This window comes from Limulus polyphemus, unplaced genomic scaffold (genome assembly GCF_000517525.1).
Source record: "Limulus polyphemus unplaced genomic scaffold, Limulus_polyphemus-2.1.2 Scaffold70, whole genome shotgun sequence".
Lineage (NCBI taxonomy): Eukaryota > Metazoa > Arthropoda > Merostomata > Xiphosura > Limulidae > Limulus > Limulus polyphemus.
In genome coordinates this window covers 497,487-514,644 of record NW_013665680.1, presented here as the reverse complement: position 1 = coordinate 514,644, position 17,158 = coordinate 497,487, and the positions used below count along the sequence as shown (strand labels likewise).

At 34.6% G+C, this 17,158-nt stretch overlaps 1 protein-coding gene across 11 annotated transcripts in view; it reads right to left on the bottom strand.

The window, feature by feature from the left end:
• LOC106465730 (glucocorticoid-induced transcript 1 protein-like) overlaps positions 1-17,158 on the bottom strand; it is a 153,418-nt gene that overhangs the window by 26,299 nt on the left and 109,961 nt on the right. For 2 of the 11 annotated variants that reach the window (XM_022394129.1, XM_022394111.1), the window contains exon 1: positions 9,310-10,192. The exons of 7 other annotated variants lie outside the window; for them this stretch is intronic. Coding sequence is in view for 2 of the 4 variants with exons in the window: in XM_022394093.1 (XP_022249801.1) it covers positions 5,594-5,732; positions 9,310-9,321 (151 nt within the window). In the remaining 2 variants the exon portion in view is untranslated. Of the gene's footprint in view, positions 1-3,757; positions 3,766-5,593; positions 5,733-9,309; positions 10,193-17,158 lie in introns of those variants that run through there. 2 more of the 11 variants (XM_022394093.1, XM_022394109.1) reach the window with 2 other exon arrangements.

Below are 17,158 nucleotides of genomic sequence, written 5' to 3'. Positions count from 1 at the left end.
TATTAATCGGGACACTTCAGATATTTGACCAGGAACGCTAATAAATTTCGAACATTACAAACCATTTAACTTCAGTACTTTTACGAAGATATTACATAACTTCAGCGGTAAAAGAAACTCGACCTGTAATCAGTGAGAACTACAGAGCTAGCTAGCTCCCTGTTAGGGGAATTATACCTACATCAACTCGAAATTAACTTGCTCATCGTGAATCCTCGATAACATATCATGGAAGTTCCAGACTAGAAAGAAAACTTTATATTGCGTGTAAGTTTGTAAAACTTTTGTATATAAATCATTGTTTATAATAACTATTTGTAATAACTGTTATTGTAAATTGTATTGTTGTCGTTTATATATTAAAACATATTTGTATCAAAAAAGAAACTGTGTGTATCAATCTTGTTGGCAAATATCATAAACTGGATATACATGTATATCGGCATTTATTTAACTACTAAATCCAAGGTACAATTTAACTCAGTTGTAGACCATTTAAAAGTGTAGTACGCAACAATTCATGGACACCTTAACAATTACTAGTGAATTACATTTCCAGACGAACTAAAAAACAGCCCAAGCCATGATGATACCCACAACTTTTCACAGTTGGTACATTACGCTCACATTCAAAGAATATTCTTCGTTTCCATCCAACCCAGACACATCTTCAAAAGAAAACAACTACTAGCGAGATTGATCACACCATATGCTGCTTTTCCCATTGTTCCTCATACCAAATTTGATGCTCTATGCACCCTGATAGCCGACAGCGTGTACTCATGCCTGACTGCAATAAGTAGCTTGTGGGTTGCATACTGTACCTAAAATCCAGCAGAATGGAATCTCCTGATGCACAGTAATTTGCATGTAGTCCTGAATTTTCATTAAAATCTCGGTTGAAGGGCCTAATGCCAGATAAGCGGTTTCATTTCACGACACATTTCAAGGTTCACATAGACGGAGGAGTGAACTAATTTTGGGTGGATGGGTTGATTTCTCCACGTTAACACTTCAAGTAGACTTCCACTATTCCAGCACATTATCTATAGAGGATTTACAGCAGATGTGAGTGGGCAGGCTGATATGTCATGGACACTCATACCACCAATTACATCGAATAAACATACCTTTTTGAAGGTCACTGGGGTTATTTCCTTGTAGAATATTGCTATGAATGGTACACAAACCTTTATCAACCCTATATGCATTAGCGTACCATATGATTTACACGAACACACAATAAGATGAGCCCAATACTACACGAGGATGTAGTGCTATCTATTGATTTTAATAATACAGTGTACGCTTCTCATTATGCGAAATATTAATAATGTATGTTCTATGCAGTATTAAAACCACATATACCAATTTATTATAATTTTTGCTTGTTTTAAATTAAAAGTACACAAACACACCTGGATTACTTAGCGCTCAAAACTGTCGCCTCTTATGATCTGTAATAGCGATTTTTTGAACCTCAGTCAAATCTTTTCATAGATCAATTTATATTTTGTGATATTTCTTTGATCAAGTTATGGCATATTAGTCTGATATTACTGCAGTCGGGAGAAAATGCACGCTTGGGATATTATTTCCCAAATATTTCTATTAAGATGAAAAAAAGAAAAAAGAAGTCATTTTGCACTCGACTCAAAGTAATCGATAACGTTATAACGTATTACAAACCTGATAAATATACGTACTTACTTTCGACTTGGTCGCGTGTTGAGTTTTTATCTGTTAATAACAATGAGAGTACTGAAGAGAGGTTAATGTACTGAGGCCCTTATTTTCAAAATACTTGCGCAACTACAGAACACCATTACTGACACGGAATGTAACATCTGTCAGTGATACTTTAGAACATGAAGCTACACATACTTTGGTGATACAAGTTTTCTCAACCACAATACAGTAGTTTCGTTATCTACGAATTGACTACAAGTGCAAGGATTGACTTTTAAACCTTCAATACAAAACTTTTATTATAAACAAGCTAAGTAACCAAATACGTAACACTTTCGTAAGTTATATTCCATTCTTTCATGTTAATTTCACGAAAAGTATAAATTAAGACATTTTGATTTTTTTTTCATTAATGATATATTATTATTATTATTATAAGAATCATTTTGCATAGTTAGCTTAACATATAGATTTAAGACTAACTTAAATCTCCTAAGCTGGCCGAATTCCGCGAGATATTACTATAATTATGGCCGAAAACAAACGAGAGTATCCAACTACCGAATCAATACATTTTAATCTTTATTTCTCTCTCTTTAACGACATGGCAGATACGTAACTAGACTGAAGTATTAAATTAGATACAGTACTTACTTGGATAGTTTTTATTTCTTATCTATGTAGGAAGCTTGCTTTGGCTGGAATTATTGACAATTCGTTTAAAATGCGATAATTCCGACGAAAAATTCTATAAATTGAGTTTTTCTAGGCTGAGGAAATTTTAGATAACGTCTATTAACACTAAGCTTTTCTGGTTAAAATGATAAGAGAATTAATAATATTAAATATAACAACATTCAAAATGTTTAATTCAACGCTTTAGCTACTCAAGGTAACAAAGCTATCACCGAGAGCTCTCCAAACACACCTGCACATAAAACTTGACATAACAGTGAAACGTTGTATCTAGGTCCTGCTGCTGATCTTACCATGGATAAAAAAAGCGTTTTGAAACTTGCTCATAACTTTCCAAAAGGTATAAGGTAACATATCCAACTAGAAGATGGGTAAACAGTAACTTACAAGTAGTGAATACCTGTGCCTATCTCTGGCTTAAAACCTAAATCATTTTATCATACATCAGCATGGGATGTAATTAAAAATACAAGTAATCAGTCACCACTGCTGCATGACACTATAGAAAAAAAAACTGGTATAGCTGGAGATTAGTTTGAGTCGTAAGTGTAAAAGTTGAATTTCAGGTCTAACCAAGGAAAATGTGATAGTAATTTTTTTCAGAATGACTGCATTAGTTACCATCGCTCGATTTATCCAGCATAAAATATCACTTGCTCCTCGTATTAAATCGTGTTACAAATATAAACGTGTTTTTCTATGCTGGGGCTAAACAACAGAGAACATTGTTGGTTTACGCAACGTATTTTCCAAAACTTTAAAACCATCGTCAAGTTAAAATTGAATACGTTTGTCAAAATCATGAATATAAATCTAGAATTGTTACAGATTTCGAGTAAATACAAGAGAGTGTCAAGCCACACAGAAAAAAAAGAAGCTTATATTTATCAATAAATTAAATTAAATTTATAAATTGAATAAATAGAGTTATTTAAACATTTGTTTAACAACAAGTAAAAGCTTGGAATGGTCTATTTTTTCATTGGGGTGTGTGTCTGTGATCCAGACTAGTTTCGGAGAATTCCACTCCTCATCAGTGACCCTGGACACTACCACCAATGAAATATCAAACCAAACCACCAGTTCGATAAATTTATAAATATACGGGGTCACACTTCATGTATAGTTTCCTAGTGTAGATGCCGTAAAACGCCAGACGCAGATAATATAAAAAATAACAAATAATAAACTGTAACAAGTTTCTATACATTATAGATTTGCATCCACATTATACTTCATTAAAGAATCATCGAGTGGATATAATCAGAATATTACTCTCTTGGTTTATTAAATATTGGTGTATATGTTAATTCTAATTCAAAGAGCTTAACAGAAAAAAAGAATATATAACAATATGCCAACCAAACTAGACCTGCCATATCCAGTGTTGACGAGGCCTTTCATTCAATACTAGGACTCATGAAGCCGACTGGGATACGACAGGCATAATGGTTTGTTTGTAATTAAGCACAAAGCTACGCAATGGGCTATCTGTGCTCTGCCAACCACGAGTATCGAAACCCGGTTTCTAGTGTTGCAAGTCCGCAAACAAACCGATGTGCCACTGGGGTGTGACATAATAGTAGTTGAGACGTTATTTATAATATCAAATTACTCGACCAACAACTTTTATGGTGTGAACTAGATTAAACTGGTAAGGTGTAATCTTTTTAATCCTAATTAATGTAAAGACTAACAAACAACTTTCTTCGAGAACTGTTAGCATCAGAGTTAAATCTCTACACCACAGACACATATATAATAAATCATTCTTCTGGAAATTAAATATGCACCTACACTGCTCATATTATCAACAGTTACCTACACATTATAGAGGTCATAGATAAATTAAGTCCCATTTCATGTTTTTTTAATATTAATATGATTTAACTGTACAAAGTAAACACCAGAATAACTGGTATGAAATAATTTTTTTCGGTATAAAAATAGTTCACACAGTCACTATAAAACAGGTGTTCGAAAGTAATAATTTACCTCCAGGACCCGCTAACAAGAACTGATCTTATCAAATGGTCTAACATATTAATACGTTACATGCGTAATAATTAAACAATCAGTATTACTTTCTAATTAATTATATTTTGTGATTAAACATCACTGTTAGGCCTATTATATTCTTAAACAATACACTATATATCTAGACTCGGGCTGGGCATTTTCAACAATTACAATACTTCTAATTCTTGAAAATGCTTAGGAAAATTCGCCAGCCTCTAAAAGGCGTTTACACCATAACAAGTATTATTATTTTTAACAAAAAAAGTAACCAGTACAGTTGTACGTTGAACGATACAGCAATTAATATCACATTTCTTACGTAAACAAATGAAAACACCGAAATAAAAAACTTTGCCAGTGAAAATGAACGAACTTTTTTGTCTCCAGAATATGTTTACTGATTTATCGGAATTTACCGATAATTTTTTTTGCGTGGGTATTTAACGTTAAAATTACTTTTAAAACCTTTATTATCGAAGGACAAAACATCAGATAGAATAAATTGCTTTGCTTGAAATTTTTCTAAAAAGGATAGGCATATTAACCACGAATACTAGAAAATGTCACTGTGTTTAAAGTGCTTAATACAGGGTGTCCAAAAAATCGGGAAACATGGGCATTTCAACGAATCTCACAGACTGTGTTCCACATGCTGCCCGTTTAATTCGAAACAAGTTTGGTTTGGATTAACAGCAAGATTAACTCGACCTTCTCACGCTTTGACAGCGCCATAATCAGTCACGTATCTGAAATCAAGAAAAGCTATGATTCCAGACCTTTCAGACACCCTGTAGAAACGATTGAACACGAATCAGTGGACTCGATCGCATACGTCCCAAATCAACCACCATTTAATGAAGTGTCAAATCCAAACGTATTTAGGAATACACCAACGCATATTATAAATATATATATATAACTTTCCAACGCGAGATCAATATAACCTTTGCTATACATGCATTTACAACAGCCTATACCGTTAGTTTTTCTTTTTCTTTTTTTCTGCTGTGACAATTAATTGAAAGTTTGCATCATTAAAAATAATTCCTCTTACTTTCGAATATTCTAAGTATTAATATACGAATAGTTCAACTGTTTTCCTTTAATATGCTACTTTTGTAACTGGTCATTAAACTGAAAACCATTCAACGTTATTGAACGAATAAAACATGCAAAATATTTCTGTTACCTTTAATATCCATAGTTGCGCGCATAACAGTATCACATCCGCAGGTCGAGCACTTGAATATCAACTGCATATAAACTTCGAAGTGTTGAGTATGAGCAAAAATGAGATTCAAGAAATTCGGTAGATGTTCGATGTGCAACTAACTTGTTTTAAAACATAAAATACCAACCCTTATCAGAAAATGAAGCAAAGCATCTAGAAAGCTTCAATGTATACAAAACACATATAGTTTTTGAATCGAAGCTATTCTTGAATGTTAAAAATGGGAAAATAAACTTCATGCTCTTCAAGTACAGACACACATTCAAATTTCTTAACCAGTTATTTAAGACGAAAATGGTTATATTCATGTGTAACATACGAGGAATCTTGCCAGCTTACAGTTCAACGAAACTTGACCGGTAAACCGAGGTGTTGGTTTCCCCGTCAGCACAAACGTTATACAGAGGGTTGAGTATGTTATATTAAAACGATTTAGAGTAAGCAAATCAACAAGTCACGTGACAAACACAACAGATATAAAGTATTGGTGAAACGGAATGCATTATAAAAATATTTTGACAGTAGAGTTTCGTAGGTGACGTCACTGAAAGGATGTGTAGCAGCCTTTCCCGACGCAAAATATTCATACACTCAGCTCATAAAAATGTGCTCAAGTCGTAAGATTTTTCAAGATGGGGATATAACTTTTACTTAATGAAACTGGTAAACAAAGGAATGTGAATCAACTTGGTGCACCAGAGCCATCCAGAAAGAGACTGGCATCAAGCAGTACCCCAATCCACGAACACAAAGGACAGTGGCAAAAACCGTTTACGTGCAACAGCCACCAGTATGCAACATTATCAATATGTATCTCCATTTGGAAAAGCGGCAAAAGTTGTGGCTGGAGAATTAAATGGATATCATACTGTTTTATATGAAGATATACCGATCTATTTGCCGGAAACAGCTCCTGTGGATTTCTGTGCAATTAGACAGTTGAAGCAGGCGCTGGGAAACCGCCATCCTCGTACTCTAGATGGATTATGGAAAGCCTCAAGAACATTCTTTAAAAATGTCAATGCCTTTTGCAACAGAAACTACGTTACGGGGCTATAGTTAATTGAATGCAAGGTCGACTAGTACCGCATGACCGGACGTGTCCAAATGAATTATAACATGTTTAGGCTCCAAAATAGTTTTAACATAACGTACTAAGCCTCTGTATGTACGGTATAGGTTCATCCTTCAATACACTTGTTTTCTACTTCTTCACCTAGATCTATTCTAGGCTTAACACTTGAATTATCGATAGGATGCATAGCAGTTTTTTTACATACAATTTCTGGATTGTTTATGCAGTACAATACTTGTGAGTCCATGACTTTGCTGATTACAGGGTCGTAATAACATAGTACTCACAAAAACAAATGTAAACAAAAATATTATCAACATTGCAATTAATCGCTAATTTATTAAAAATTATATGAAATAAAATTAGTTTGAATTTCGCGCAAAGCCACACGAGGGCTATCTGCGCTAGCTGTTCCTATTTTAACAGTGAAAGACTAGAGATAAGATAGCTATTCATCACCACACGCTGCCAACTCTTGGGCTACTTTTTTACCAACGAATACTAGGATTGACCGTCACATTATAACGCCCCCACGGGTTGACGATGGGGTTAAGCCTTGAGTAACTTTGTGGGAATACCTAAAACATGCAAACAAACCACTGTAGTTATTCTAATTCTGTCAGCCTTTGGGCAACAATTACGCAGAGTTAACAACAAAATATTTATTTTGAATTTCACGAAAAGCTACACGAAGGCTACCTGCCCTAACTATCCATAATTTAGCAGTGATAAACTAGAGGAAAGGCACCCACCGCTAACTCTTTGGGCTATTCCTTTACCAACGAATAGTGGGATAGACCGTCACGTTATAACGCCCCTACGGCTGAAAGGGCTAGCATGTTTAGTGGGACAGGGATTCGAATCCGCGATCCCCAGATTGCGAGTCAAGCGCCCTAACCACCAGGCCATGCCGGGCCTGAAATAACATAAAAATTACAAAATACACCACACCTTACCTAAAGTCTTCTACATGTTTTGGTTGGTCACGGACTCGCCATAATCACCAACTTGCATAATGCAAAACGTTAACCTAAGATTTAGCATAAATGGTGCTGCCACCTACTTATCTTTTTTCTCTTAAATTATATTTATACTTAAAGTCTGTTTATACTTAATGAAAATAAATCTCCAATAAAGAAACATAAAATTAACGAATCGGCTTTAGGTGAACTTAAGGTGAATAACCTTCTTCCACAAATCCCAGTGTTAATTGGAACAATGTTAAGTTAATTAAATATTCTAAAAATAAATATGATCCAAATATAAACGAATCATTAGAAACATTTAATAATTCGAAGTTAATTCCAAATAGAGATTCTGGTGCAGGAGTTTTAGAAATATGTTTTTGAAAATCTATTTTAAAGAGAAAAAAAAAGGAAATAGCTGGCAACGCCATTTATGCTAATTGTTAGGTCAGAGTTTTGCATTATGAAATATGGTAAAGGTAAATAAATATATTGGAAAAATATTTCACTGCTGTTTTCTTCCTGATGATAGTGGGTCTGTGATCCATCGAACCATATAAACACATTTAGGTAAGGCCTGGTGCCTTGAATGTAATTTTAAAGGTTGTCTCACCTAGTTTTTAATAAGTATTTTAAACAAGGCCGTTTCCGGGTTGAGTTTGTTTGTTATACAGCAAAACCACAGTGGGCTACCTGTTGTGTCCACCGCGTGAGTCGAACCCCTGATTTTAGTTGTAAGTCAGTAAACTTACCGCTGTCCCACTAATAACTGATAAGGTGCTCTATGTACTTTACATAAGAACTGAAGAATTTAACCCTATTTTTTAAATCAGTTTTTTACGCTGTTGTAAAAAGCAAAAACTTAAATCATTGAAAATGATGCAATATCTGGACCCCAAAGGTACAAAAATATTTGATAATTTGAGGATTAAGTAGGTTTTGCTAAAGCAACAGTCTGCTTTAGTGACTGCTTGGTTCTCATTAGTGTAACTAACGTATACATATAGTCCACAAATAGATATAGAACCTTGACCGATATACAGAACGATGGGATACAACGAACGTTCAATTTGTCAGCAAAAAATACCTATGTTCACTTTAATCTAAGCTGGGTATAAACGTCTATTAACAGAAATACGAGGTTGTTTTTTCACACTTAGATCCATCCATCAAACTTTTATATCTGAAAAATACGAAAGGAAAAGAATGGCCATCAGAAACAGACCAAATCAATATTTATTATATACTTATACATAAAATTAAAGGCAACAATGGATCTATTGATCCATCTAGGCCGTTCTGTCCACTAAACTTTAAAATAAAACACTCAAAACCAACCCTTATCATTTAAACATTTATCAAGCCTTCCCTTAAACTCCCCTGAATTAATTGTATCCACCACATCTGAAGGCAAACCCTTCCAAATGCCAACCATCCTGTAATGAAAATACGAATGTCTTAGATTAAAATGACTCCTACCCTACCAACATTTATATTTGTGTTATCTATGTTCCCTAGTCCTACCATTTTGACCATTAGGTAAAAAAAAACATGATGCATCAACACTGTCAGTACCCTCAATCAGATCCCTTCTAACTCTTCTTTTTTCGAGATAAAATTTCAGATATATTCACCTGTCCTCGCATGACAATCCTTTCATCCCAGGTATCATCCTTGTTGTCCTCTGAACCATTCCAAACAATTCAATGTTCTTCCTAAAGAAAGGTATCCAAGAATACGCCAAATGTGGCCTAACCGATGATCTATACAATAAAATTACAGCCTTTTTAGACTTATTTTCAGTATGAAATTTGTGAGTCTTCTGAATTTGTAACGAATTGTATCACTCTTACGTTAGAAACACATAGCTTTCTAATTACCAAAAAAGCCACTAAATGAACATATTCAGCTGCTGCGAAGAAAGGAGATTAATCTTCTTTTTTTATTTCCTTCGGAAATACCTATTTATATGAGGTCACTCTTCAAATTTGGCTCCCACAACATGTAAAAAACTGCTTGCGCTGCCCTTAAATCATAGTATCGATGTGGAAATGAGATTCTGATTTTAATGGAAACCAATGTAATCACCAGAGTTAAAAACAGAAAAAATAGATCTCCCAAGATGTCCTTTAAGATGTAATGTACATACGTTGGAATGTAGCCTCACAAGTCGAAGGGAGAGTCGATTTGAACGCAAACACACACACAGATGTAAGTTACTTCTTAAGTGGGTTAAGGGAGATGATTTTTTAAGATGTATAAAATCGCAGAAAAGGACAAAAAAAATCAACTCTGCATTTGAGCACACGCGCACTTTAAGTACACCCCTTCCATCAGTTATCAAGTATATAATTACATTCATACACTGAGTTCCCTGGTTCAGTACCACATGAGGAATGGACAAATTAAATAACCCAGTAAGCGACACGTTTGTCAAATGAGTTTGAGGTCTAAGGCGGATAGTTTACACGGTTTGCTAACTTTTAACGACTAAGATTGGACAAAACCCTAAACTGCACATAACGACCACTTCTCGTGGCTAGCGCTATACTTGAGAGGTTACTCTGAAATTGATTGCTATAATAATTTTTCCGAAGGAGGTGGACGATGTATGGGCGGTTGTCGAGGGAACGACGAGAAGGATACAAAAGAGCGCGTACTGTACATGTGGAAGATCGATATGTGTGGAGACGACAGCACTACCTCTGTAAGTGTGCATCCGTGTCTGCAGAACCAGGTTGAACTCGTTGCATTTTACTTTAAAAGTACCTATTTGATGTGCGCGCGCTATGAAGTGTGAAAAGGAAACATGTCTATTGACTGTGCACGTTCATTAAACATATATATATGTTTATATAACGTAAGCAAAAGATAGAAAATACTAACAAAACTTTAGTATTCTACTGGATAACCTACGTATTAGCAACAACAATAAATCTATGTAGGTTAAAAGTAATTTCTCTACTTACGATATAAACCAAAATTAACTCCTCTCACTGAAGCTTTCCACATTTATTTTTAAACACAGATTGGGTTACTGAATGTTGAAAAAAAAGCTTTTCTTTTCTTCCTTTGGTCTAATAGATGCAAGAACGTTTCCTCAATTTCGTGATGGTATTTTTTTTTTTTTTACCGTGTCAAAATGAAAGTAAATATGTTCTAATTGTGATACGATGTTTTACAGTGCAACAAAACAATTGGGGATAACCGGAATGTACAATATTACGGCTATGACAATGTAAAAACCATTTCTTAAACACTTCTTTCCATAGTAGAAGTGGAGCATTTTGGGTTTCGCACCTACATTTGTTTCTAAGTTTTAAGTTCTAATTTTGATTGTAGTTTCACTTTCCATATGAGGCTAGTGAACAGGGGTTACCTCTGATATATCCAAAGTAACCGCACTAGACTGTATATTTTATCATTTTAACGTTGTAATTTGTAACCTAGTTTTACTTCTCCTTTATGCGTGACGCTTTTGTTTTCAGCCTAATTGTCTGAAATATACAGTTAAATCCCGTTTCACAAAAACGCGTTCTTTCGCCATTGAAAAAAAAAAAGTCAACCATGTAACACATGGGCTAAAGTAAACTATCAGGTCAGAGATACCTTATTTAGAACTGACGATAAAAGGGAGGGCAACCCATCAGCAGCACCCGCCGTTTACAAGATAGTTGGAACAATATTCCACAGTCATACATCGACAAACTTATGACAGCAAAAAATCAGGGTGTACTAGTTTACTGGACAACCTATTCGCTTTTGTTTTGTATATTCTGTACTAATGTATTATACAAATGATAAACTAACTATTTAATTGCAATTACACATTATTCGTGACTACTCTAGCAAGTGTGCGTTTACATAATTATTTCCAATGTATGTATGTAAGCACGTATCTATCTGTGAAATAAAAGCATAACAGTAATTATGAAAGTAGTTCTTGTTCCAGAACGTTATGAAATAAATAAGTAGTCAACTTACTGATAGAAGATGTATCAACGAAATAAAGTGTCTTACAAGACCCACAATTATTGTTTTAATTTATTAAACATAAACCACTTAAATATCTCTACAGAAACTTTACTTGCTTAATGATATAAACAAAAATAGTTTACATTTAATCATCAAAATAAAAAAACTAAACTCATCACAACATGACAATGCTTTATGTTATGTGATGGTTGTTGTTTTTTTTAAAAAAGCCATCCTTATATTGAACAAAATACACACGTTTCATAGTTTTGAACGTCAGTGCAACATTAAATAAATCTTATCAAATAGTTTGATTATTACTGTTAAGATAATCTTACAGAAAAAGTGACGGAAGATAATGAGATTGACTGTCAAGGTAAACAACAACCTCAGAGTTGAAATAAAGCAGTGTGTTTGGCAGCAAATCGAGGCACCAACCTTGAACTTCCTGATAAGCAACCCATCACGCTAACTAGTGAGTAACGCCCCCTTCAGGTGTTTTCGGAAAATCCCCCCCCCCCATTTTATATTGTTGTATACTAAAAATTACCAGAGTTTTTAAACAAAACAAAATATGTAGATCGACTACGTAAGCATTTCAACTTCAGCTTTAATACCTATTCTTTAATGCAGTTTCCAAGTTATTTCGGTTTTATTTTTCAAGAGAAAGAAAATTGCACGAAAATAACTTACGAGAGAAACCTCTTTTGATAAACAGTTTTGTCAACTAGTGTATTAAATAGTAATTTTTTTCCAGATTGCACATTTCGAAGCTGACTATATTATATAAACACACACACACACACTTATATAATGAATTACATATACTTAGGATTAAATCATTTTTAATCATTAAATAATCAGAAATCATTTTACTCTTGAGAACTGCTCAAGCTATATCAAAGAGCAAATAATACAAACAACTAGAATTAAAAAAAAGTTAATAAATGTTCTTGATTGTAATACAAGTGCTCATTTCTGTGTACATGAATATTTTGAACAACGATCGTTAGATCGCAATGCTTAAATTAGTGCTGACATAATAGTAACAGATTTCTGTGAATTACGTGGTATAGAACTCTAGCATATTGTCTTATAATATTTAGTATACTGTACGCTTAAGTAGTCAAGATCTACTTGTAACTGGACAAGTGTACAGACAGGTCGTATAAACCTAAATTTCTCAGTGGCTGTAAAGAAAATTGGAGATTGTTTGACAATTTAAGCTGTTAATAAGTACGGATGAACGTGAGAGGAAAATATGATTAAAAGTTCTATTTCGTTTCCTGTGCCATTTTCAGCTTAGTGTAGTGCATCTAACCTTTGGACACATACAACGGAAAGTTGGGAAAGGATTTTATCTTGTTGACAAGCAATACTATTTTAGTTTAGTTCACCTGTGTATCATATGGTAATCTCAGGAAACGAGAAATCTGTAGAAAAATAAACCGAGTTTCCTTTTGAGAATCAAAAATGAAAGAAAATTTAAATATGCGACGATTCCAGTAACTTATAGTCACGAATTTAGGCCTAAGACCAAGCCTTCAATAAAACAGGTTTAAGATTGAATACTTCAAGTCCTGAAATTGAAGGCCTCACACTCATATTGGTTAACAGGTTACTCAAAGATATAACAAGAAACAGCTTCACACTATATTATTGTAATATAGGTTACTACATAAAGTAAGTTTGGAAGTCAAAAGAAACATCGTATTAACAGCGGCTTTTATTTACTACAGAAAACAATATTAATAACAATCATTTTCCATTAAAATATTTACTGTTTTTTATTATTATTAGGAGCTTTGTTTTTATCTTACAATAAAAACTTGGAATGTACTTAGTGAAAAGACTGTTAAGACAAAACCATAGTGAAGACAAACGTTAATCAATGTTTCAAAAATTTAAAAACTATTGACACGAACCAGTTTTGAGCTACTTTAGTAATGTTATCGCAGCATCCAAACCTTCAACAAAACACTCGTGACATCTGCAGAATTCAACACGCGTTTTTGAAGTTTCAAATATGTTAATAGTTATAATTAGCTTACACACCATATTATAGGATGTCAAGAAAACTTCGAAAACACGCCAATATGAAAACACGTTGATGAAAGAAAACTGATTATAAACTTAACTTTGAGCAATATTTAGATAAATGTACTACCCAAATGAAAGATGGCACATTTTAACATACAAAACAATACTTTAATAAGTCGACTTTGAATTCAAAGAGTGGAACGACTGTATTGAATAGTGAAGATTACGGACATTCTAAATGGTTTAAACGCAAGTTGAACATTTGTTTAATTTTTTTTTCTTTTCTTTTATATGTCATAACACTATGTTATTTTATTTTTCTACCTCTGAAGAAAATCGAGGAGTTGTACATTTTCCCGCCAGTGTGATAGTGAGGGTGTAAAGCGTTATTTCGTTTTGATGTAATTATATAGCGCGACTAGTCGGTAGATTAGAAACTTCTGCCAACTTGCTCACCCTCCAAAAATATCTGGACGCCTCATAGCTCTTCCAGCATGAATTTCAATGAAACACAGTGAGTACAAGTACGGAGGTACGCCAGGGAGGTACTTCTTAAAGTAGAAAAAATAAAAAAATACGAGGTTCTAAAAAAGTCACGAATTACGTGAATTTAAGAGATGAAACTAAATTATGCTGGAGGAAATGTGGAAAACTGATACAGAAAATAATGCAATACCTGCTCATGCGAAATTTAATGACCATAAAATTAGTAAAATAAAAGTATCAAGAACTTGATAATACAATATCTTTAAAAACTACTGAAGTACGTCAAAGTGCTGTTGGAGTATAAAAAATGTTCACTTGTTAGAGCCACTAGAGGGACAAAAAAATCATATTTCTGAAAATTCAAAATGACTTTATTACATCCGCATGCAAACATATAAATCATCTGTAAGGCCTTTACGGCCTACTCATCATGAATGTAGGTACTCTAACAGGTTTAGGACACGCATCATCTCCGAGAATACTGGGGGCCATTCAGTAATAATCTTGACGACTGTCGCTTCACCAAGCTCAGAAGTGATGGATGAATATGAGTCAGGAGGCAGGGAGATGAATAAATCGGTTGTGTTGTGTCGACTGTGAATGATCACGGTGGTTCTTTGATGTGGAGTATGTTTGTGCACTGGGCGTAAGTCCAGTATGTGAAATTTCTGCACAACTAAATGGCCAAAAAAAAAGCTCAATTAACACATTTCAATGACCACGGAGAAGGTTTTGGTCAGCAGGCCAATGTTTTGTTCAAATCGGATAATTTGTCCTGCCACAAACATGTAAATCCTAGACCCAGTTCCAAAGCATCAATTTCAGTATTCAGAAACAGCCCGCTGAAAAACCTAGATTTTGACCTTGAAAAGTATCTCGAGCAACCTTCCAGTCTATCTAAGATTTGGAAAATACAGGAGAATAATTACATTAAACATCAAACTGATACAAGTCAGAAGCATACACCACACAAAAATAAAATCATTCAGTACAAGTGTTGGGTTACACCATAAAACGAATCCCCTCTCCCTCATATATAACTGCACTGCCCAACTGCTTCTGGACTGGCAGTATACAAAACCAGTAACAATTAAAACAAATGCTAACTTGTTTCAGAGAGCTATCTTGTTACCATGCGGCATTCTGACGTAAAGAAACAAGCACAAAATGGTAAACTTTCCACGGAGAGTTTATGTGGTACACACAGAACAATTGATTTCATTTTAAGATAAAAAGAGCCACGAATATAAACCTTGTGCTAACTTTCCTGTTCTGTAAAACAAGAACTAATAACGTTACGTTTTATTTAACGTCTGATGAAGCTTCACAGCTGATTTATCTAGATATCACACACATGGTGTTATCAATTATATTGCTGAAAAGAGCTGAGCGGAGTAATCGAGCAGAATTCTAACAAACAAACCAAAAATGTTCAATGTTTTCGATGTCTATAAGCCGAGACTTCCAAAACAGGAAAAAACTGGAATTTTATATGCAATCAAATACATATACACACACACACACAATTTGCATCATAATATTTTTGTTATTGTTGTTATCAAGTGACTGTTGTTTTGTTTGTTTGTTTTTGAATTTCGCGCAAAGCTACACGAGGGCTATCTGCGCTAGCCGTCCCTAATTTAGCAGTGTAAGACTAGAGGGAAGGCAGCTAGTCATCACCACCCACCGCCAACTTTTGGGCTACTCTTTTACAGAGCTTTTGGTAAATTATGTAGTTGTATTTAGGTTTAACATTACAGATATCTTTATTACTATAAAGATGGTGTTACGTTAGAAGTATGAATTTACTCTTCATACCTCAAAGTTATAATACTAGGAGATATATTTTTTATCACAAATTACAACGATTAAATAGCTATACAAAAGAGAGGGCAATTAAATCATCGGACATGTTGTTGGTACCTAACAGCAACAATAATCACCTTTCACACAGACTGATAAGACACAATCATGTGTGTTAGCTTAATTTAAAATTACCGAAAAGCGATATTCATACTTTGTGTGTGTGCGTGTGTGTGTGGAGAGAGAGAGAGAGATTTTCCCATAAAGACAGACAAACGAAAGAGGGAAAGGAACAAAATGGCAATTTAATACTGGGAAGAATATATGTGGAGGTATAGAACGAAATTATACATCAGTATATGTCGATAGAAAAACCGATTCAGAACCAAATTCTGCTCTCGTATAGAGATCCAAGTATGGTAGCAACAGGCACCACTTGGGGAAAAAAAAATTATGCTTTGAATATTAACTTAATTTGACTTACGTCCTCGATACAAGTCCTAAAATACTGCATGATTGCTAGCAAGCTTTTCCCATATGTTTCACCTTTAAAAAAAATCAAGTTTGTTTGTTCAAGTGAATACTCATCAAAGTGGGCTAAACGGCACAGTCGGAACCCCCTCCCCCCATGGTTTAGACATAGTCGCTTCTCATTTTGAAATGGGGACAACAGGAAAAGCAATTAGATAACAGCACTCACCTCCTGAAGAGACTACACTCAACATAATAGCAACCTTGACTGTCATTCTTATAACGCTCCCAAAGCTGAAAGTGCGAAGCGTGTATAGTAACACCACGCCTCGAAGCACCAGCTCGATACGCAAACCATTAAGCCACGCATGGTCTATTATAATAAGCCTCATCTACAAAATTTTTTCGTTTAATATTTGGAAAAGAAATGTTTGTTTGTTATGGATTTCGCGCAAAGCTACACGAGGGCTATCTGCGCTAGCCGTCCCTAATTTAGCAGTGTAAGACCAGAGGGAAGGCAGCTAGTCATCACCACCCACCAACAACTCTTGGGCTACTCTTTTACCAACGAATAGTGGGATTGACTGCACATTATAACGACCCCACGGCTGATAGAACCAGCATGTTTCGAGGGACGGGGATTCGAACTCGCGATCCTCAGACTACAAGTGAAGCCGAGCAATGCCGGGCCAATCTGTATTGAAACTG